Source organism: Mastigoproctus giganteus, chromosome 1 (genome assembly GCF_048544385.1).
Source record: "Mastigoproctus giganteus isolate SK-2022 chromosome 1, ASM4854438v1, whole genome shotgun sequence".
NCBI classification, from domain to species: domain Eukaryota; kingdom Metazoa; phylum Arthropoda; class Arachnida; order Uropygi; family Thelyphonidae; genus Mastigoproctus; species Mastigoproctus giganteus.
Window position 1 is genome coordinate 64,719,996 of NC_143575.1, and position 23,634 is coordinate 64,743,629.

At 39.1% G+C, this 23,634-nt stretch overlaps 1 protein-coding gene across 4 annotated transcripts in view; it reads left to right on the plus strand.

The window, feature by feature from the left end:
• Vps13 (vacuolar protein sorting 13C) overlaps positions 1-23,634 on the plus strand; it is a 1,645,987-nt gene that overhangs the window by 1,120,834 nt on the left and 501,519 nt on the right. For all 4 annotated transcript variants that reach the window (XM_090373229.1, XM_090373247.1, XM_090373239.1 and 1 more), the window contains exon 50: positions 10,135-10,221. In XM_090373229.1, the coding sequence (XP_090229355.1) occupies positions 10,135-10,221 (87 nt within the window). The remainder of the gene's footprint in view (positions 1-10,134; positions 10,222-23,634) is intronic.

Genomic DNA, 23,634 nt, shown 5'->3' on the forward strand with positions numbered 1-23,634 from the left:
ATCAATATCATTTATAAATACAGAAAACAATAATGGACCCAACACTGAGCCCTGAGGGACTCCACTAATAACATTAGTCCATGATGAGAAGTGTCCATTGATTACCACTCTGTCTTCTCCCCCTCAGCCACCCCTTTATCCACAGCAGCAATTTGCCCCCAATGTCACACTGCTCCAATTTGTGCAGCAGTCTTCCATGTGCAACAGTATCAAAAGCCTTTCTAAGATCCAAGTATATAATATCAAAGTTATTCCCTATATCCAGTTCCTTTGTGACTGCATCATAGTATCCAATCAAATTGGTCAGGCAAGACTTCCCCTTAACAAAACCATGCTGTGTCTGAGCTATAACTGAAGTCTTGTCTTCTTTAACCAGTGCCTCCATTAATTTTCCTGGAACAGAAGTTAAACTCACAGGTCTATAATTACTTGTCAGCCTATGATCCTCCTTTGTGAATTGGGGTCACATTTGCACATCTCCAGTCTGTGGGTACCTCTCCTGAGTCCAAGGAAGCTCTCATAATTATGGCTAAGGGTTTGCTTATTTCCTCTGCTGCCTCCTTTAATATAACTGGACAGATCCCATCCACCCCGGGTGCCTTTCTTGTGTTTATCTTCAACAATTTCTCCTCCACTTTACTCTCAGTTATTACAAGATTCTCTAGCTTACTGCTACAGTTGAATACACCTCTGGCATTCCCCTCGCTAAATAACTCCTCGTGTTCACAAATGTCGATGCAAAATATTCATTTAGTTTGTTAGCTACCTGAGCAGGATCATCAACAGTTGACCCATCGATATCAAGTGGACCAATCTGATTCATCCCCTTCCTTCTAGAGTTTACATAAGTAAAGAACTCTTTTCTGTTTTTCTTTGCATCCCTTGCCAAAGATTTCTCGTAATCTGCCTTCGCCTGCCTAACCTCCTTTGTAACTTGGTTACAGATCAACTTGTATCTATCATAGGCTTCTGTGTCATGTGTTAATTTGTATGTATCCCATGCATGTTTCTTCTCTGTCATATGCCTCATCAGTTCATCTGACATCCATTTAGGCCTAAACCTTGAACAATATTTCTTAGTTGGTATGTAAAGCCTAGTAGCTTCCATGATAAGTTCTTTGAATGCTTCCCATTTTGCATTTGCTGTTGGTAACATCATCAGTTGGTCCCACTGTATAGAATTTTTAAATACTGTCTCAGTCCATCATAGTTGCCTTTACAAAAGCAATAACCTTTCCCTTTACCCCTAATGGTAGTTACCTCTTTGAGTAAATCCCACTTCAGCTCACTGTGATCACTGCCACCTAGTGGTTCAATTACCTGCAGATTCTTAATGCATGAAGAATCACTGCTGATAATCAAATCAAGAGTATTCCTCCCTCTAGTTGCCTCCCGAACATGCTGATGTAGAAAACAATCATCCAATAAATCCACAAAAGCCTTGCTAGTGTGTGAGTGACCATCCCCCAAATATCAGTCAATATCTGGGAAATTAAAATCTCCCATTATAAGACTCTCCGATTTACTGGCCCACTCTATTTCCCTATACCCTGAAAAAGGCCTCTGAGGTTGGGAAAATTCATATTTTAGCATTAAATCAGCTCACACACCAACCATAAGAATAAATATTTACTGTAACTAAAATATTTACATATTAAAATAAAATAAATATTTACAAAAACTGCTATTATATTAAAATAATATTATGTACATGTAAAAACATTAAAACTGTGATAAGATCCTTAAGATAAAATACACTAAAATAAACCGGATTAAAAGTGATAAAAACAATAAAAGTCTCTGGAGCTTTCGGAAGCATCGGCTTCCTTCCTCAGCAGTAACAAAACTTCCTGCAGCACGTCCATATATAACAGGCTCACGGTACCTATACACGTGGTGCAGTCGGCGCATGGTCTGAACTGGAAGCGGAAATAGCTCGGGAACGTGTTAAGCAGAACCGTTCATCCGTACTTAGGATGATAGTTTCAAACAGCATTAGCATTAGCATTAGTAGAGGCATATGATGCAAGAAAGCAAGCTTATTCAGCATCAGCCAAAAAAAAAAAAAAAAAAAAAAAAAAAAACCCTCTCCCATTTCACCCCTCCGTTCGTTCGAAATACCTGTCCAGTTGAGCTTTAAATTTGTTTAGGCTATCAACTTCAACAACAAGTGATGGAAGTCGGTTCCAGCAACCAACCACCCGCTGGCCAAAGGCAAATTTCCGCACATCTATCCGACATCCGTCCTTCCTCAATTTGAATTTATGCCCTCTGAGGTGATTATTCTGAGAAAGATGAAGAATCCCATTGGCATTGAGCATGCTCAAACCATTCAAAACCTTATACACCTCTATCAGATCACCTCGCCGGTGCCTAGTCTCCAGACTCTGTAATTTGCAAAACTTAAGCCTTTCTTCGTAAGAGCAACCCTTTGTTCCATTTACTAATCTTGTTGCCCTTCTCTGTACCTGTTCCAGCAGCTCTACATCCTTCTTGAAATGAGGCCTCCAGACCTGTATACAGTACTCAAGATGTGGCCTAACCATTGCCTTATACAAGGGAATAATCACCTCCTTATCCCTGCTAGAAAAATTCCTGTATATCATTGACAAGACACCATGAGCTACTCTTGCAGCTCGTCTGCACTGCTCAGAGAACTTCATATCTGCCTGCACAATTACCCCCAGGTCCTTTTCATTCTCCACCACTGTCAGTGTAGTACCGCAGAGTTGATACATTGCTCTGGGGTTACTGTTACCCATATGTAGTACTTTACATTTGTCAATGTTAAACTTCATTTGCCACCCCTCAGCCCATCTGTTCAACCTTTCCAGATCCTGCTGCAGCAGCATAGCGTCAGTAGTGTCCTTAACGACCCTGCCAACCTTTGTATCATCTGCAAACTTAGACATTAAACTTGATATCCCATCATCAATATTATTCATAAACACCGAAAACAACAATGGACCCAACACTGAACCTTGAGGAACTCCACTAATAACATTAGTCCACGTTGAGCAGTGTCCATTGATTACCACTCTCTGTCTTCTGCCAATCAACCATCCCCTTATCCATAGCAGCAATTTGCCTCCAATGCCACACTGCTCCAATTTGTGCAGCAGTCTTCCATGTGCAACAGTATCAAAAGCCTTTCTAAGATCCAAATATATAATATCAAAGTTATTCCCTGCATCCAGTTCTTTTGTGACTACATCATAGTATCCAATCAAATTGGTCAGGCAAGACCTGCCCTTAACAAAACCATGCTGCATCTGAGCTATAACTGAATTCTTGTCTAGATGATCCTGCAGTGCTTCTTTAACCAGTGCCTCCATTAATTTACCTGGAACAGAAGTTAAACTAACAGGTCTATAATTACTTGTGTCAGCCTTTGATCCTCCTTTGTGAATTGGGGTTACATTTGCACATCTCCAGTCTATGGGTACCTCCCCTGAGTCCAAAGAAGCTCTCATAATTATGGCTAGGGGTTTGCATACTTCCTTTGCTGCCTCCTTTAATATAACTGGATAGATCCCATCCACCCCAGGTGCCTTTTTTATGTTTATCCTCAACAATCTCTCCTCCACTTACCTCTCAGTTATTACAAAATCATCCAGCTCACTGCCAATGTTTACTTTACCTACATCATTCTCCTTCCTGAATAACTCCTCATGCGTGAATGTAGATGCAAAATACTTGTTTAGATTGTTAGCCACCTGAGCAGGATCCTCAACTGTTGAACCATCAATATCCAGTGGACCAATCTGATTCATCCCTTTCCTTCTCGAGTTCAAGTATGTAAAGAACTCCTTTCTGTTTTTCTTTGCATCCTTTGCCAAGGATTTTTCGTAGTCTGCCTTTGCCTGCCTAATCTCCTTTGTGACTTGGTTACAGACCAACTTATATCTATCATAGGCTTCCATGTCACCCATTAATTTGTATGTATCCCATGCATTTTTCTTCTCTGCCACATGTCTCATTAGTCCATCTGACAACCATTTAGGCCTAAACCTTGAACAATATTTCTTAGTTGGTATGTAAAGCCTGGTAGCCACCAAGATTAGTTCCTTGAATGCTTCCCATTTTGAGTTTGCTGTTGGTAACATCATCAGTTGGTCCCACTGTATAGAATTTAAATACTGACTCAGACCATCATAGTTGCCTTTACGAAAACAAAAACCCTTCCCTTTACCTCTGATGGTAGTTACCTCCTTGAGTAAATCCCACTTCAACACACTGTGATCACTGCCACCTAGTGGTTCATTTATCTGTAGGTTCTTAATGCATGAAGAATCACTACTGATAATCAGATCAAGAGTATTGCTCCCTCTTGTTGCCTCACGAACATGCTGATGTAGAAAACAATCATCCAATAAATCCACAAAAGCCTTGCTAGTGTGCGAGTGACCAACCCACAATTTCCAGTCAATATCTGGGAAATTAAAATCCCCCATTATAAGACTCTCTGATTTACTGGCCCACTCTATTTCCCTGTACAATATATTATTATACTCATCAGAGTCATTAGGCCTATAGCACACTCCTACTCTCAATTTTGATTTCCCTATGCTTATGTCACACCAAACTGACTCGACACTGCCCTGTCCATCGATGTCAACTGGCTTCACTTCCTTTGACTTTATGTGTTTCTTAATTAATACCATAACCCCTCCTCCCCTCCTGTCCTGTCTATCCTTTCTATATACATTGTATTCCCCAAATTCCAGTTCCGCATTACTTATATCTGTGTGACACCACGTCTCTGATATCCCAACAATATCTGCCTTTGATGTTTTGAGCAATACCTCAAATTCATCAAATTTATTTACCAAACTCCTAGCATTGGTGTACACGCAGGTATACATGCACCTGTTTCTATTCTTAGCTACCCTAACACAACCCATGTGTTTACTTGTAACGCAATGACTACCAGCAGTCTCTGAAATATCCTGCATCTTGTTTTTCAGACTTCTGCTCATTTGAATAGAAGCAGTGCAAGAATCACTTCCACCTCTGCCAGTGGCTACTGTTAATCTATTAGTCCTTGTATCCCCCCCCAACTAGCAGTTTTCCGATCCACCTAACACTGCCTCGACAGCATCAGCAAAAATTCTTGCACCCTTTCTATTTAAGTGTATCCCATCCCTGTGGAAGCAATCTCTCCTGTTAACAAGTACAGTCCAGGCTGAAAAAAATTCTACCCCTTGAGCCTTGCACAATCCCTCCAGGGCCGAATTGATCGACAAGGCTCTCATCATATACTCCCTCCTATCGTGTCTGGGCAGAATTGCAGACACTTTCAAGTTCAACCCTAATTCACGGCTTTTTTTCAACAGTGACCTGTACTTGCTAAGTAATTCCGCCGGTCTCCTACTCTTAATATCATTAGTGCCAACGTGTACAACTATATCACCTTTTGTGCCCTTAAAAGATGATATCCGCTCTACAACGTCATCAACCTTTGCCCCTGGCAGACATACCCTGGTCCTATTCCACCTATCCTTTTTACAAAGCATGTTCCCCGTTTCCCTGACAATAGAGTCACCAACAACTACTAGTTCCTATGGGACCAGCGCATTCTGCCTAGGGGGCTGCCCCTGTGTTGCCTGATGACCAAGTGCAGGCTCTGGCGTTGATGTGGGCAGCTGAGAGCTTGATGGGCCCCTCAATTTATTTCCTTCGAGGGCATCCACCCTGTCCTTCAAGGTCTCATAAAGGCCCATAACAACGCTGAGTTGTCGCCTGATTTCCTTGCACTCCTTACATCGTGCACACACAAAGACATCCCCCTTGGCAGTATCATGTCCCGTACCCGACTGCTCCGCAAACATCAAGCAAACAGTGCATTTTAATAGACTGTGATTCAGAGGGCAACTGCCCCCCTCAGTTCTCCCCTGAACCACAGCACTCCCATTAGCTTGAGCCTTTTGCTTTGCTGCTCTGGTCAGAGTCATTATTCCAATTTAATTCAATAAAATTTAAAACAAAAATTAAATCCTTAAGTTATATCCCAAAACAGTTATGTTATATATATAGATATATATATATATATATATTTTTTTTTTTTTTTTTTCGGTATCTAGTGTTCCCTTTATACAACTTCCCTATCACGTGTACCACTATAGTTATGTATTAATTATTTGTTATGATTAAGTCGTTATATATATTTATAGAGTTAAAAATACAATTTAATTGACAATAAAGTTTATCAAGATTAATAGATTTACTGATTAATTGACAATATTATATTATGCAGTATACTACACTAAGCTTATGCTATCGTGTAAAAATGGCGGGGGCAACAGAGGATGCATACACATACCTCTGTCCCTATTCATAATATTGTGGTCAGATGAACAGATTCGTAGGCTCTCGAGCCATTTACGGTTCCAGAACCCATGCTCTCGATCCACGATAACCGCATCCTCTGGGGAAATTTGATGCTGCTTCTCCCAAAAATGTTCGGCCACAGCAGACTTATTGTAATCAGCGGTTTTTATAGCATTTGCATGCTCCCCAAGACAATCCTTGAGCCGTCATTTTGTCTCGCCCACATAACATTCCCCACAATCCGGGCATTTTATCCTGTATACTACTCCACTACTCAGGTCCTTTGCTATTGGGTCTTTTACCTGAGACAACACTGTGTGCAACCTCCGCGCGGGAAGCTGCACACAGCGTGTTTTATAACCCCGCAAAACTCTAGCGAGATGCTCAGTCCAGAGACTTTTATTGTTTTTATTGCTTTTAATCCGGTTTATTTTAGTGTATTTTATCTTAAGGATCTTATCACAGTTTTAATGTTTTTACATGTATATAATTTAATTTAATATAATAGCAGTTTTTGTAAATATTTATTTTATTTTAATATGTAAATATTTTAGTTACAGTAAATACTTATTCTTATGGTTGGTGTGTGAGCTGATTTAATGCTAAAATATTTCCCTGTACAGTTTCTTATTATACTCATCAGAGTCATTAGGCCTATAGCACACTCCTACTCTCAATTTTGATCTCCCAATGCTTATGTCACACCAAACTGACTCGACACTGCACTGTCCAGCGATGTCCACTGGCTTCACTTCCTTGGATTTTATGTATTTCTTAACTAATAGCATAACCCCCTCCTCCCTTCCTATCCTGTCTATCCTTTCTGTAGATGTTGTACTCCCCAAATTCCAGTTCTACATCCCTTATATCTGTGTGACACCACATCTCTGATATCCCAACAATATCTGCCTTTGATGTTTTGAGCAATACCTCAAATTGATCAAATTTATTTACTAAACTCCTAGCATTGGTGTACACGCAAGTGTACATGCACCTATTTCTATTCTTAGCTACCCTAACACAACCTATGTGTTTACTTGTACCACAATGACTCCCAGCAGTCTCTGAAATATCCTGCATCTTGTTTTTCAGGCTTCTGCTCATTCCAATAGAAGCAGTGCAAGAATCTCTTTCACCTCTGCCAGTGGCTACTGTTAATCTATTTGTCTTTGTCTCCCCCCCAAGCTAGCAGTTTTCCGACCCACCTAACACTGCCTCGATAGCATCAGCAAATATACTTGCACCCTTTCTATTTAAGTGTATCCCATCCCTGTAGGAGCAATCTCTCCTGTTAACAAGTACAGTCCAGGCTGAAAAAAATTCTACCCCTTGAGCCTTGCACAATCTTTCAAGGGCCAAATTGATCGACAAGGCTCTCATCATATACTCCCTCCTATCGTGTCTGGGCAGAATTGCAGACACTTTCAAATTCACCCCTATTTCACGGCTTTTTTTCAACAATGACCTGTACTTGTTAAGCAATTCTACCGGTCTCCTACTCTTGATATCATTAGTGCCAACGTGTACAACTATATCACCTTTTGTGCCCTTAAAAGATGATATCTGCTCTACAACGTCATCAACCTTTGCACCTGGCAGACATACCCTGGTCCTGTTCCACCTAGCCTTTTTACAAAGCATGTTCCCCGTTTCCCTGACAATAGAGTTGGTAGGGTTGTTAATGACAGTAATGCAACAGGATCTAGAAAAGTTGGGCAGATAGGCTGAGAAGTGTCAACTGAAGTTTAACATTGCCAAATGCACCAACTGTGTGGTACTATACTCAGGATGGTAGAGAATGAAAGTGACCTGGGGATAATTGTGCAGTCAGATATGAAGTTTTCTGATCAGTGCAGACAGGCTACCAGAGCAGGTCATGGGGGTCTTGTCAATGAGGAAGTGCATATCCCTTTGTATAGAGCACTGGTCAGTCCACACCTTGAGTACCGTGTACAGGTTTGAAGGTCTCATTTTAGAAAGGATGTGGAGTTGCTAGAACGAGTTTTTTTTTTTTTTTTTTTTATGAAAACCCCAAACACGAGAGGTATTATAACCTATAGTACTTAGTACTGTGCTTGGGTTGGAATTTGAGAAGACGAAAGAAGGTATTTGTTGACATTAGACTTGAACTTCTGCAGACTGTAATTTTCAGGAAATACGTATGAAGGAAGGCTATTCCAGAAAACAGCAGTTGAATGAATAAACGAGGAAGATGAAAAGCTGGTTCTGTGAGTTTGAAGTAGGACAGTAAATGGACGTTGGCTGGTGGTGGCACGTGTTTGGACTGTTTTGAAAGAGTGAGCTGGAATTATAGAAGCCAATTCAGAAGAACAGTACCATGGAAGTATCTGTAGAAAAGGAATACAGCAGAAACAGTACGTCTGTGGGACAGCGAGTGGAGAGACTCTGTTAGAGAGGTCATTAATTAACCTAACTGCCCTCTTCTGAATGGAATCTAGAAGCCCGAGAGAGGTTTTCGGGGCACTGCCCCAGATGTGGGATCAATATTCCATGGTAGGGCAGATTTATGATTTGTATAGAGTGAACAGCTGCTTGGAAGAAAAGTAATGGCGAGAGCGAAAGAGAAAACCAAGTTTTTTAGATGCAGAGGAATCAATATTTGTAATGTGCTTGTGCCAAGAGAGATTAGAAGTCAGGATAATCTCCAAAAGAGATATATCAACTTACCTAGAAATCAGTGTGTCACCAAAGATAAGCAGAGGAGCAGAAGAATCCTTTTTGCGAGATACAAGACAAGACTGAGTACAGATAAGGACAAGATTGGTGAGGGGAACAAACCAGCCCTCTTATCAAGAAAGGTTTAAGTTCTGCAGGGTGATCTGATTGAGGTGTATAAGGCCTTGAATGGTTTGAACAGGCTAAATGCTGATGGGATTCTTCCTCATGCTCAGATGATGAACCTGAGGGGGCATAAATTCAAATTGATAAAAAACAGTTGCAGAATAGATGTGTGGAAATTTGTCTTTATCCAGCAGTTGATTGATTGCTAGAATAAACTTCCATCTCTCATTGTGGAAGTTGATAACTTAAAGAAATTCAAGGAAGAACTGGACAAACTTTTAGATGGAATGGATAGGCGAAATGGGAAGTTTTTTATTTTATTTATATATATATATATATATATATATATATATTTTTTTTTTTTTTTTTTTTTTTGTCTGATGCTGTACCAGCTTACTTTCTTCTTTCATATCACTCTGCTAATACTAATATTGTAAATAATTTTTAACATAAATACATATAAGGATCATGATTAGTATTTGGGCCATAGAAGAAGTCTTGAATGGCGGCATGCTGCCCGTGCTTGGGCTAGCGGCACAGTCTGCAAAGAGCTTTTTTTCCTTCTTCTTTTTTTTAATTTTACCAGAGAAAACCAGGAATTATTGATGAAGTGCTGAAAAAAATTATGGCTGGCAATGTTTCCTGCAGATATTCTTTCACATTTAGTGAAAAAATGTAGCAGATTAAGAAAGATTATTTCACATTGTATCTGTCATGTAATAGAGTGATGCCTGGTTAAATTTTTGTTCCAATGTTCAAAAAAATACTTTTTTAAAGATAGATAGTGACTTTTAAATTACTCTGTGCATTGTTGGTCATGTAAAATTATTATATTCTTATATACCAGAATTGATTTGTTTAACAGTGTACCGTATTATGATAATTTACTCTTGTTAATAATGGGATTTTTTTTTATGAAATCTTTACAAGTTGAAAGAAAAATCCTGTCCTGTGATTCGTTTTATATATATTAAATTTGTGCAATTTTTTCTTACTTCCTAGGGTATTAATAAAGAGTTTACATTAAATGAAGGTGAGAGTAATGAACTGTGGACAGCAGAATTTGGTAAGACAGGAATTGAACTAAAGGTAAAGGCATTTTTTGCAGATTCATTTAATTTTACAGTTGTATCTATTTACATTATATTTTTTCTTTTCTTTCCATTAATTAATCAACTCTCTTTTATATTCATGAGATTCAAGTTTATAGTTCTTTAAGTTCATTTTTTTTCCTTTGCATTTTATAGTTCAATTTACTTATATTGTTGTATAGAAAATTAAATGAAATAATAATCTGTATATATTGAATGAGAACACATGCAGCCCTTTTTGAACTGATTAATTGCACATTACACTGAAACTATAATACCTTTTATACTCTAAATAAATAATATTTATTTAGAGAATGAAACTAGTCAAAATTCATCAAACTAGTTACTTGGTGGCTGAGGCTATTACAGAGGCACAGAACAGTTGAGAATTTTATCCTGGCAATTCTTACGTTATATGGAATTGTATTACCAGTAATAATAGTCTAAACAGAATTGCAGTATATGTTTCAGGGCTGTTACTGAGAAGTAGAAATGGTACATTGACAATTTTACCCTTAATCCTGATGATGGAATTTTAGTATTATTGTTAGTAATCGCAAATTATGTGAGAAAGCATTCTTATGTTAAGATCAACCAGATTGGTGAAGGGAACAAAAGGGTGCTCTAACCTAGAAAGCATCAGTTCTGCAAATTGCAGCATCTCGAGACCAGCAAACTGCAGGGAGATCTGATTGAGGTGTTTAAAGCCTTGAATGGATTGGGTAAGCTGAATGTTAATGGTATTCTTCCATTTGCTGAGACTACACACATGAGTGGGCATAAATTTAAGTTGAAGAAGGATGGTTGCAGGATAGATGTGTGGAATTTTGCCTTCAGCCAGTGGGTGAAGGCAAACTTCTGCACATTGATTGTTTGAACAGGCTTCCATCTGTTGTTTTGGAAATGGATGGATTAAATAAATTCAAGAGAAAACTAGACAAATTCTGAAGGCAGAGAAATTCTGCCTTCAGAAGGCCCTGGCTGAAGTCAAACTTCATCCCTCCTCAATTTGAATTTATGCATCTCATACATATAATCTGAGCAAGAGAGAAGATACCATCAGCATTGTACTTATCCAGTTCATTCAAAGCCTTAAAACACCTCAATCAAATCTCCTCACAGATGGCTAGTCTGCAGATACAGCATTTTACAGAACTGAAGCCATTCCTGGTAAAAGCACCCTTTTGTAACCCATACCAGTCTTGGCCCCATTCCAACAGACCTGTATGCAGTACTCAAGATGTGGCCTAACTATTGTCATATACAACAGGATAATTGCCTCCTGATTGCTGTGGCAGAATTCCTGTATCTAATGGGCCCAGCACTGAACCTTGGAGAAATCCACTAATAACAGTGGTCTAAGAAGAGCACTACCCATTGAGTCGGAAAAAACTCTTTTTGTCTTCTTCCACTTAGTGATCCCTTCTTTATCTATAGCAGTAACTTGTCCCTAATGCTAACTGCTCCAATTTGTACAGCAGTCTTTTATGTAGATGAAACTTTGTCAATTGCTTTTCCCAAATTTAAGTATATGATATAAAAATTATTTTTTGCATCCATGTTATTAAGTAAAAAATGGGAAAATTTTTCAAAAAACTTCTGTTGCTGAGAACTCATATTTTTGACTGCACTGATCAATTCCACATAACCTCCTGGATAATTATTTCACAGCTAATTAGATAAATACAATAACCTTTTATAATCTCTGAGTAATAGGGTCAAATTGAACAATAAATGACTATCTAAAATGATTTTCTGATTATTGGTTTTGTATATAATCTACCTTAAGAACCGAAATTGCACTGACAAGATCTTTTTCTTGATTTGAGAAAAATAAAATGTGGTGTTCATACTGACCCATGAAAAGTTATAACTAAATGCAGAGCTATAACTAGGATTAGGGCAGCTGTCCCAGCTGCATCAAAAGCTGGTGCACAGAAACACAATATTTAAATCTAATGTATATAGACTGTGTTACTTTTAACTTCAAAACATGGTATTGTTAAATAAATGAGCACAACGTACATTATTCCACATTTCATTACTTCTTCATCTTGGTCTCTCTGTACTTGATTTGATTCCCAAGGTTTTCAGTTTCTTTTATTTTCTCAGAATGCAAGAAGATATATATAATAAATTCTGAGTGCTTATTGAGATTGTATTCTCTATCAACGTGATGTTTTCATTTTAATATTTTTAGCTCTTCCCAAGAAGATAAAAAAAAAAAAGGTGGAAGTGTTTGTCTCGTTTGTTTTTAATTTTAAGATAATTAATTTTAGTTGCAAAAGGTTTTCCTGATTTTGATGCCATAACTGTTCTTATTTCAGTTTCCGTGCAACTTGTGCTATTGATCAGTCTATTCTTCCCCTCTAGAACCCCAGGGGCTCACATCTGGTGAGTATGGGCTTGGCACACCCAGGATCCTGAGCTGGATATCAACTTTCTTCTCTTTCTTGGTGATTCCCTTCTACTTCTGACTCTCTCTCTCTCTCTCTCTCTCTCTCTCTCTCAGGGTAATTCAAAAATTTTTTTTTGGCTGGTGCAGCATAAGCCTCAGGCTTCCTTGCACCATATGGCTAATGATTGATGATAATAAAATAATAATAATTACTTATGAAACCTTTATTGCATTTTGTCTGTGGCTCACCTCTATGTTGATAGTATTGTGTTTTCATGTCATTTCACTCTGTTACTTAATGCATCTCCAGATATTGTCAATCCTTTTCTGCTTCAGTTAAAATCATAAGAATTTATATATTTTTAGGTATTGAAAAAAAATATATATTAAATCACATTGATCAGAAAAATACATAAATCACTTGATTCACATTTTACACTTCTTCACCTGTGGTTTGTACCCCACATCTGGGTCATCTTCATCTCTTGTCGCAGTCCAGCAGTAGTCAGCTAGTATTGTAGATTTCCATTTGCCTTGGTATTGCTTCTCAATTGTGAGATGTCCTGATGGAATCTCTCACCATACTCATCCTTAATGCACCAGAGTTTTCTTGGGAAAAAAACCAAATGGGAGTGAATAAAGTGTATTTTTTATGTTGCGCCTAATTTATGGTATGATGACAGAAGGTGTCCCACACGCTATTTATAGTTATCTCTTTGTTGTTTCTGGGAAAGTTTGTTGCTGCAAGTTTAAAATCATCCCAAGGTGCTTTCTCATCACCATGGATGATCTGGCCAAATTGTTTGTCCTTGAGAAGATCCCTTAGCCAATGAACATGCTTTCCTTTATTTTGGCCTTGCTAAATCTTGGTAATTTTTCCTTGAGGTATTTGAAAGCTGGTCCATCTTGATCCATGACCTTAACAAATTGTTTCGTAAGTTACAATTTTATGTGTAGGGGAGGCAGCATGATTTCGCTTGTCTCATCTAATGGACTGTAATGGACATTTTTTTATCCCTAGATAGAGTGATTGCTTGAAGGCCAGTCTTTTCTTGTGAAATGAACCATGTTCTACTGTCCTTTTCGCAAAGAAAACAGCAAAATTTGTGTTTCACTGGTGCATTCCTAACAAGATGTGGCATGATGTGGTTTAAAGTCACCACAATCATGCCAGTGGTACTCCTTGTAATTGATGGATTCAATATGAAGCTTCATGTTATTGTATGATTCTTTCATATTAATTTCATGGTCTGTTGGAATTAATGGTAATATGCTGCCATCATGCAGTAGCACCGCTTTTTAACTCAATTTAAAAGAATTTATGAAGAGTCTCTAGTCTTGAGGGCTGTGGTCACTATTAAGTGAATTCGTTAAATCATTGATATCAGTGCAACAAGAAGGCTAGTTTCCATTTTAAAAAACTGGGTTAAATCCTTTTGGCAGCACCGGTATATAGATACTTTAACATTACCTTGAAGGAGATTCCATTGTTGCATTCTTCAGCCTAAAAGTTCTGTCTTATTATTTGATAAGTCGAGATCTCTGATAAGATCATTTAATTTATTTTGCATGATTTAGTGTGCCTCTGCAGAAGGGAAATTGGAAATAAAATCAGGATCATTGATGTGGAGGGTTCAGTTGATTTATCTTGACCATCACCTGAATCTACATCAGATTCTAAAACTTATTCTATATTCAGATTCTTAAATTTGATAGGAGATACAGAATAGAAATTATACAAATTCAAATGCTACGCTAATATAAACTTCATAGGAGATACAAAATATATATACCATAAGCTCTATACTGTAATATACACAATATATTACAGCATTGGGATATAAGTTTAGTGTAGTATTTGAAATTGAATCGAAACCATGCCTCAGACCAGAGCAGCAAAGCAAAGGGCTCAAGGTAGTGGGAGTGCTGTGGTTCAGGGGACAACTGAGGGTCCGGGGTATTGTCTTCTGATTCACAGCCTTTGAAATGTGCTGCTTGTTTGGTGTTTGTAGAGCAATCAGGAACGGGACATGATATTGCCAAGGGATGTGTCTTCATGCGTGCTCGAGGTAAGAAGTGCGAGAAGTTAGGTGCCAACTCAGCATTGTTATGGGCCTCTATGAGAGCTTAAAGAACAGGGCAGATGCCCTCAAAGGATTTAAATTGAGGGGTCCATCAAGCTCTCAGCTGCCCACATCAATGCCAGACCTTGCACTTGATCATCAGGCAACACAGCAGCAATCTCCAAGGCAGAATGTGCAGGTCCCACAGGAACTAGTTGTTGTCGGTGATTATATTGTCAGGAAAACGGGGAATATATTGTGCAAAAAGGATAGGTGGAACAGGACCAGGGTAAGTCTACCAGGGGCAAAAGTTGATGATGTAGAACAGATATCTTTTAAGGGCACAAAAGGTGATATTGTTGTTCACATTGAGACTAATGACCTTAAGAGTAAGAGATTTGCACATTTACTTAACAAGTACAAGTTGAAATAAAATTGCAAGTTAAAGCTTTAATTTGAAAGTTTCGGAAATTCTGCCCAGACATGTTAGGAGGGAGTATATGACGAGAGGCTTGTCAATCAATTCAGCTCTGGAGAGATTGTGCAAGGATCGTGGTAGAATTTTTCTCAGGGTGGTCTGTGCTTGTTAACACGGGAGATTGCTTCTACAGGAATGGGATACATAAATAGAAAGGGTGCAAGAATATTTGCTGATGCTATCGAGGCCGTGTAGGGTGAAAACTGATAAATTGGGCCCCCCCCTGGGTGCCAAACGATTTCCGTGCATTCCAAAAAGCGTTATATCCAAAGAGCCTTTGAACAAATTATATTTCGTTCCAACTACCGTTTTATTTATTTATAAATTACTGTAGCACTTTTGCAATACAAGAAGTAGGCAAAGGACCAGAAAGGAAGGCCACCGTTCTAACAGTACTAACCAAATAATTCAACTGCTTGGTCACCTAGTGCTCCTGCCTTCCCGGCAGGGCCAGAAACCTGGGTGGTAAAGCAAACCCCCAGGGCCCAAAAGGAGCGAAACATGGAATGTGACAATTTTCCACTGATTAAGAATGCAAATCCGAATCATATAGATTTGCATCAAGCTGATAATTACTCCTCCAATCCAAAGAGCCTGAGGACAGATGAACAGTGTCCATCTGTCTTCAGGAAATACGAGAAAATAATCCAGAAATACAAAATAGAAAAAGTCTCATTCCCAGAAGCACGAAAGCAGTTATAACTGCAGATGCCTAGATGTTCATAGGCCGAACCCTCTAAAAAATTTCATTCAGTATCAGTCCAAACTGATACATCAATTCCATCATCTCTATTTCTGAATGGACTCATTCTTGCTCTCTTCTGTACCACAATCATCAAAGCAACATATTTCAAGCAATGCTAACAACACACCAGTCACCATACCACCTGCTGTTGCCCATGCAGCTCCTTTAAGACCGTTCAAACATAGAAGCCAGATCCTATTAGCAAACAGCCAATTGACTTCATCCTTATGGATACCAATGAAATTCTCAGTCAAGATGAAACAGAAACTATTCTGGAGATCCATTCAGAGGATGAAATAGACATGAGACCAATTTTCCCAAAAAGAGAGAAAATTAAAAGTCTTTTAAAAAACAGACAGATTCAGCTCCTTCATCTAAATCTAAATAACGAACAACGTAGTCCAATGGAATTGCAGAGGCTTTCGTAGAAATATTGATGAAATCCTGGAAATAATTTGATGTCATAATCCCGTTGGCATCTGTTTACAGGAGACATGTTTAACTCGTAAGGTATCTCTTGATCAAAAATTACACTGTTTTCAGAGAAGATAGACCGGTTACAAATAAAGCTCGTGGTGGGGTTGCTATTCTCATAGATTCACGAGTCCCTTGCAGACTTATTCCTTTGCAAACCTCTATCTCCAATGACTGTTTGGAGTCACTATAACACTCGTTTCTATCTGCTGCCCAGTCAGCCTTGTACTATTCGTGGACTTGAAGATTTAATTCTGCAGTTGCTAACCCCTTTCTGTTTATTGGACAACTTCAATGGACACCATCCACTTTGGGGCTCTCCCGATGCAGATGGACGAGGACAACTTATTGAAATGCTCATTGACAGGCAGAATTTAACCATCCTAAATACTGGTTCACCAACTTACATCCATCGCCCAACAGGAAGTCTCTTCAATAGATCTATCTATCTGCTCTCCGATCCTCTTTCCTCGTATTGAGTGGACAGCTCTTGATGAACAACTCAACACAGGGTATGTCTGCCAGGGGAAAAGGTTGATGATGCTGTAGAGCGAATATCATCTTTTAAGGACACAAAAGGTGATATAGTTGTACACGTTGGCACTAATGATATTAAGAGTAGGAGACCGGCAGAATTACTTAACAAGTACAGGTCACTGTTGAACAAAAGCCGAGAATTAGGGTTGAATTTGAAAGTGTCTGCAATTCTGCCCAGACACGATAGGAGGGAGTATATGATGAGAGCCTTGTCGATCAATTCGGCCCTGGAAAGATTGTGCAAGGCTCAAGGGGTAGAATTTTTTTCAGCCTGGACTGTACTTGTTAACAGGAGAGATTGCTTCTACAGGGATGGGATACACTTAAATAGAAAGGGTGCAAGAATATTTGCTGATGCTATCGAGGCAGTGTTAGGTGGGTCGGAAAACTGCTAGCTTGGGGGGGAGACAAAGACCAATAGATTGACAGTAGCCACTGGCAGAGGTGAAAGAGATTCTTGCACTGCTTCTATTAGAATGAGAAGAAGCCTGAAAAACAAGTTGCATGATATTTCAGAGACTGCTGGGAGCCATTGCGGTACAAGTAAACACATGGGTTGTGTTAGGGTAGCTAAGAATAGAAACAGGTGCAGGTATACTTGCGTGTACACCAATGCTAGGAGTTTAGTAAATAAATTTGATGAATTTGAGGTATTGCTCAAAACATCAAAGGCAGATATTGTTGGGATATCAGAGACGTGGTGTCACACAGATATAAGGGATGCAGAACTGGAATTTGGGGAGTACAACATCTACAGAAAGGATAGACAGGATAGGAAGGGGGGAGGGGTTATGCTATTAGTTAAGAAACACATAAAAACCTAGGAAGTGAAGCCAGTCGACATTGCTGGACAGTGCAGTGTCGAGTCAGTTTGGTGTGACATAAGCATTGGGAGATCAAAATTGAGAGTAGGAGTGTGCTATAGGCCTAATGACTCTGATGAGTATAATAAGAAACTGTACAGGGAAATAGAGTGGGCCAGTAAATCAGAGAGTCTTATAATGGGAGATTTTAATTTCCCAGATATTGACTGGAATTTGGGGGCTGGTCACTCACACACTAGCAGGGCTTTTGTGGATTTATTGGATGATTGTTTTCTACATCAGCATGTTCGGGAGGCAACTAGAGGGAGTAATACTCTTGATTTGATTATCAGCAGTGATTCTTCATGCATTAAGAATCTGCAGATAAATGAACCACTAGGTGGCAGTGATCACAGTGTGCTGAAGTGGGATTTACTCAAAGAGGTAACTACCATTAGGGGTAAAGGGAAGGGTTATTGCTTCCGTAAAGGCAACTACGATGGACTGAGACAGTATTTAAATTCTATACAGTGGGACCAACTCATGATATTACCAACAGCAAATTCAAAATGGGAAGCATTCAAAGAACTTATCTTGGAAGCTACTAGGCTTTACATACCAACTAAGAAATATTGTTCAAGGTTTAGGCCAAAATAGATGTCAGATGAATTAATGAGGCATATGGCAGAGAAGAAAAATGCATGGGATACTTACAAATTAACACATGACACAGAAACCTATGATAGATACAAGTTGATCTGTAACCAAGTTACCAAGGAGGTTAGGCAGGCGAAGGCAGATTACGAGAAATCTTTGGCAAAGGATGCAAAGAAAAACAGCAAAGAGTTCTTTGCTTATGTAAACTCTAGAAGGGATGAATCAGATTGGTCCACTTGATATCGATGGGTCAACTGTTGATGATCCTGCTCAGGTAGCTAACAAACTAAATAAATATTTTGCATCGACATTCACACATGAGTAGTTATTTAGCGAGGGGAAAGCCAGAGGTGTATTCAACTCTAGCAGTAAGCTAGAGAATCTTGTAATAACTGAGAGTAAAGTGGAGGAGAAATTGTTGAAGATAAACACAAGAAAGGCCCCCGGGGTGGATGGGATCTATCCAATTATATTAAAGGAGGCAGCAGAGGAAGTAAGCAAACACTTAGCCATAATTATGAGAACTTCCTTGGACTCAGAGGAGGTACCCACAGACTGGAGATGTGCAAATGTGACCCCAATTCACAAAGAAAGATCAAAGGCTGACACAAGTAATTATAGACCTGTGAGTTTAACTTCTGTTCCAGGAAAATTAATGGAGGCACTAGTGAAAGAGGCACTGCAGGATCATTTAGACAAGACTTCAGTTATAGCTCGGATACAATACCAATTTGATTGGATGCTATGATGCAGTCACAAAAGAACTGGATGCAGGGAATAACTTTGATATTATATACTTGGATCTTAGAAAGGCTTTTGATACTGTTGCACATGGAAGACTGCTGCACAAATTGGAGTAGTGTGACATTGGAGGCAAATTGCTGCTGTGGATAAAGGGGTGGCTGACGGGGGAGAAGACAGAGAGTGGTAATCAATGGCCACTGCTCGTCGTGGACTAATGTTATTAGTGGAGTCCCTCAGGGCTCAGTGTTGATTTCATTATTGTTTTCTCTATTTATAAATGATATTGATGATGGTATATCAAGCTTAATGTCGAAGTTTGCAGACGATACAAAGGTAGGCAGGGTTGTCAAGGACGCTACTGACACAATGCTGCTGCAACAGGATCTGGAAAGTTTGAGCAGATGGGCTGAGAGGTGGCAAATGTAAAGTACTACACATGGGAAACAGCAACCCCAGAGCAACGTATCAACTCTGTGGTACTACACTGACAGTGGTAGAGAATGAAAGGGACCTGGGGGTGTTTGTGCAGGCAGATATGAAGTTCTCTGAGCAGTGCAGATGGGCTGCAAGAGTAGCTCATCTTGTATTGTGAATTATATATAGGAATTTTTCTAGCAGGGATAAGGAGGTGATTATTCCCTTGTATAAGGCAATGGTCAGGCCACACCTATAGTACTGTATACAGGTCTGGAGGCCTCATTTCAAGAAGGATGTAGAGCTGCTGGAACGAGTACAGAGAAGGGCAACAAGATTAGTGAATGGAACAAAGGGGTGCTCTTACGAAGAAAGGCTTAAGTTTTGCAAATTACAGTGTCTGGAGACTAGGCACCAGCGAGGTGATCTGATAGAGGTGTATAAAGCCTTGAATGGTTTGAGCATGCTCAATGCTGATGGGATTCTTCCTCTTGCTCGGAATAATCACCTGAGAGGGCATAAATTCAAATTGAGGAAAGACAGATGTAGGATAGATGTGCAGAAATTTGCCTTTAGCCAGCAGGTGGTTGGTTGGTGGAACAGACTTCCATCCCTTCTTGTGGAAGTTGATAGCCTAAATAAGTTTAAGGCTCAGCTGGACAGGTATTTTGAACGAACAGAGGGGTGAAGTGGAAGTGGTTTTTTTTTTTTTTTGGCTGATGCTGCATAAGCTTGCTTTCTTGCATCAAATGCCTCTACTGATGCTAATGAGTGAACTTAACGGAATTTTATTTTGAGTTCGGTCTTCTATCCATAGATTTAAAGCTTTTTCCATTTTTCCTAATTTAACATCACAAGTTACAGAGCAAATTTTTGAAGCAATTAGCGCGTTTTCATGGACACTACGGTGGATTATTTCTTCCGATTTTTTTATTGATTGTACCGTTAACTCATTGATTTTATAATGTTTTGCCACTGAGAAGACACTTTCACCATTAGGAATTTTATCTAATAACTCAATTTTATTCGCTAATGTCATCACCTTCTTTGATCTTTTCACATTTTCCTTGTTATTCATAGCCATATTTTTGTACGGGTTAGAAAGAACTTGTCCACAATAAAGTCACTTTCTTCCGTTAACACACTCGAAAAAGTCTGTTTTACACTGCAAAATGGTAGATTTATCACTTTTGTAAGCTTATCAATTTATAAGCATATAAATTAAAAACAAACAACGAATCCTTCCATGACAAACGCATAACACATCCTGAACAAGGATTAGCGAGAAACATCCATGCTCGCGATTTTGTCACCCCTCTTCCCCACCCACTGAGCGCTGTTTTGAGCGGTAAAGATAATTTTAGTCACGCCCATGTTTTTTTTTATGGCGGAAAATGTTTACAACGCTTTAAAATTCACATTTTTTTTAGGTTTCATTTTATATTAATCAATGACCGCCAGTAGCGGGGGTTTACTGTACTTTGCATTTCAGAAAGCTTTTGACACCATTGTGCATGGAAGACTACTGTACAAATTGGAGTAGAATGGTATTAAGGGTAAGTTGCTACAATGGATAAAAGGATGGTTGAGTGGGAGAAGACAGAGGGTGGTAATCAATGGGTGCTGCTTTTCGTGGACTAATGTTATTAGTGGAGTCCCATAGGGTTCGGTGTTGGGTCCACTGTTGTTTTGTATATTTATCAATGATATTGATGAACTCAGGCTTAGTATCGAAGTTTGCAGATGATACAAAGGTTGGCGGGGTTGTTAATGACAGTAATGGCAGTTTGTTACTGCAACAGGATCTAGAAAATTTGGGCAGATGGGCTGAGATGTGGCAACTGAAGTTTAACATCAAAAAATTTAACATTAAAAAATGCAACTGAAGTTTTACATTGAAAAATGTTAAGTACTGCATGTAGGTAGAAGTAACCCCAGAGAAACGTACCAACTGTGTGGTACTACCCTTAAGGAGGTTGAAAATGAAAAAGACCTGGGAGTAATTGTGCAATCAGATATGAATTTTTCTGAGAAATACGGACAGGCTGCCAGGGAAGGTCATGGGGTGTTATCAATGATATACAGGAATTTTGTTAACAGGGAAAAGGAGGTGATTGGCCTTCTGTATAAGGCAATGGTCAGGCCACGCCTTGAGTACTGCATGCAGGTCTGGAGGCCTCATTTTAGGAAGGATGTAGATTTGCTTGAGCGTGTACGGAGAAGGACATCAAGATAGGAGAGGGGAATGAAGGGATCCTCTTACCAGGAGAGGCTTAAGTTCTGCAAATTGCAGCAGCTGGAGACTAGGCACCTGCGAGGTGATCTGATTGAGGTGTATAAGGCCTTGAATGGGTTGAGCATGCTGAATTCTGATGGGATTCCTTCACTTTTTCAGATTACAAACCTAAGGGGGCATAAATTGAAATTGAGGAAATTTCAGCTGTGCGGAAATTTGCTTTTAGCCAGCGGGTGGTTAATTGCTGGAACAAAGTTCCATCTGTCGTTGTGGAAGTTAATAGGTTAAATAAATTTGAGGAGGAACTGGGCAAATATTTAGAGGGGATTGTTTTGTAATTTTTTTATTGATTTATTTTTATTATTTTTTTTGGCTGCTTCTGCATCAGCTCATACGCTTGCTTTCTTGCATCACATGCCACTACTACATACTGGCATCACTCCTATGTACTGGCAATTCCCAAACCAGGGAAAGATCACTTTATCCCTCACAACTATAGATCTATTTCTCTTACCAGCTACTTGAGTAAAATCCTGGAAAAAATTATACACCGCCTACTGACCTGGTATCTTGCTCCAAATATCTAATCTCTGATAATAAATTTGGTTTCAGAAAAAAAATTGATCATCCCTGGATCTCATGGTCAAAGCTGAAATGAACATCAGGAATGTGTTTATCCCAGAAGAGCATCTGGTTATGGTCTGCCTAGAGAAGACCTTTGACACCACTTGGCATTTTGGCATCTTGAAAGATCTTTATTCCCTTGACCTGAGGGGCTACTTACCATATTTCCTACAAAACTGCCTTCAGCGTAGAACTTTTCAAGTCCACTATTGGCTAGTCCTCTCGCAAATCTATATACAAGAGGAATGAGTCCCATAAGGCTCAGCTCTCAGTTCTACCTTATTTGCAATAAGAATAAATATTATAACCAAATGTATACCCAACCCTATAAACTCATATCTCTATGCTGATGACCTGACTGTTTCCTGTAGTTCACAGAATCGAAAGGCAACTACAAATCTCACTTAACAATATTGAGCTATGGATGACACAGAATGGGTACCGACTATCACATCCGAAATCTAGTGTCATTCATTTTTGTAACAAACGAAAGATGCATCCTGACCCAGAGCTACACTTAACAAATCATCCTATATCAGTCATGAAAAGTATTCGCCGCCTTGGTCTGATTTTTGAAAGTAAGCGCAATTTCTTAGAACGTGTCAGATATTTGCGGACTACTTGCCAGAAAAAAATTAATATACTCAGAGTTCTTTCTTCGACAACATGAGGTGCAGACCACTATACCCTGCTTCAATTGTATAGAAATCCAATTAGGTCTCGTCTTGATTATGGTGCCCCAGTGTATGACTCTTCCATTGAGAGCATGCTAACATGCCTTGCTCCTATTCAACATTCTGCCCTCAGGATTGCTACAGCGCATATAGAACATTGCCAGTACAAAGACTTTATATTGAAGCCTATGAAGTTCACTCTGTCTCAGAAGAAAGGTGCTACTTCTGAATTATGCAGCTAAAATTCGAAGTATGCCTACTCATCCCATTTGGCTTATACTTAGTGATCCACAGTTTAAAATGTTCTATAGAAATAAACCCAGCACAGTTCAGCCTACTGGTATCAGATTACAGGCACTATCAAGAACTTGAAATGTACAACTCAAAAAAGTCCTCCAAGATCTAAACTGTTCAGTTTCCCATGGTCCTATATTAAACCATCCTGCGACAATTACTTCCTAAACTGTGGAAAACAATCCCTTGCAAATATCAATATACAACAACCCCATACTGCTCACACAGAGAATTATTCTCTTTTTACAAAAATATATACTATCAAAATCT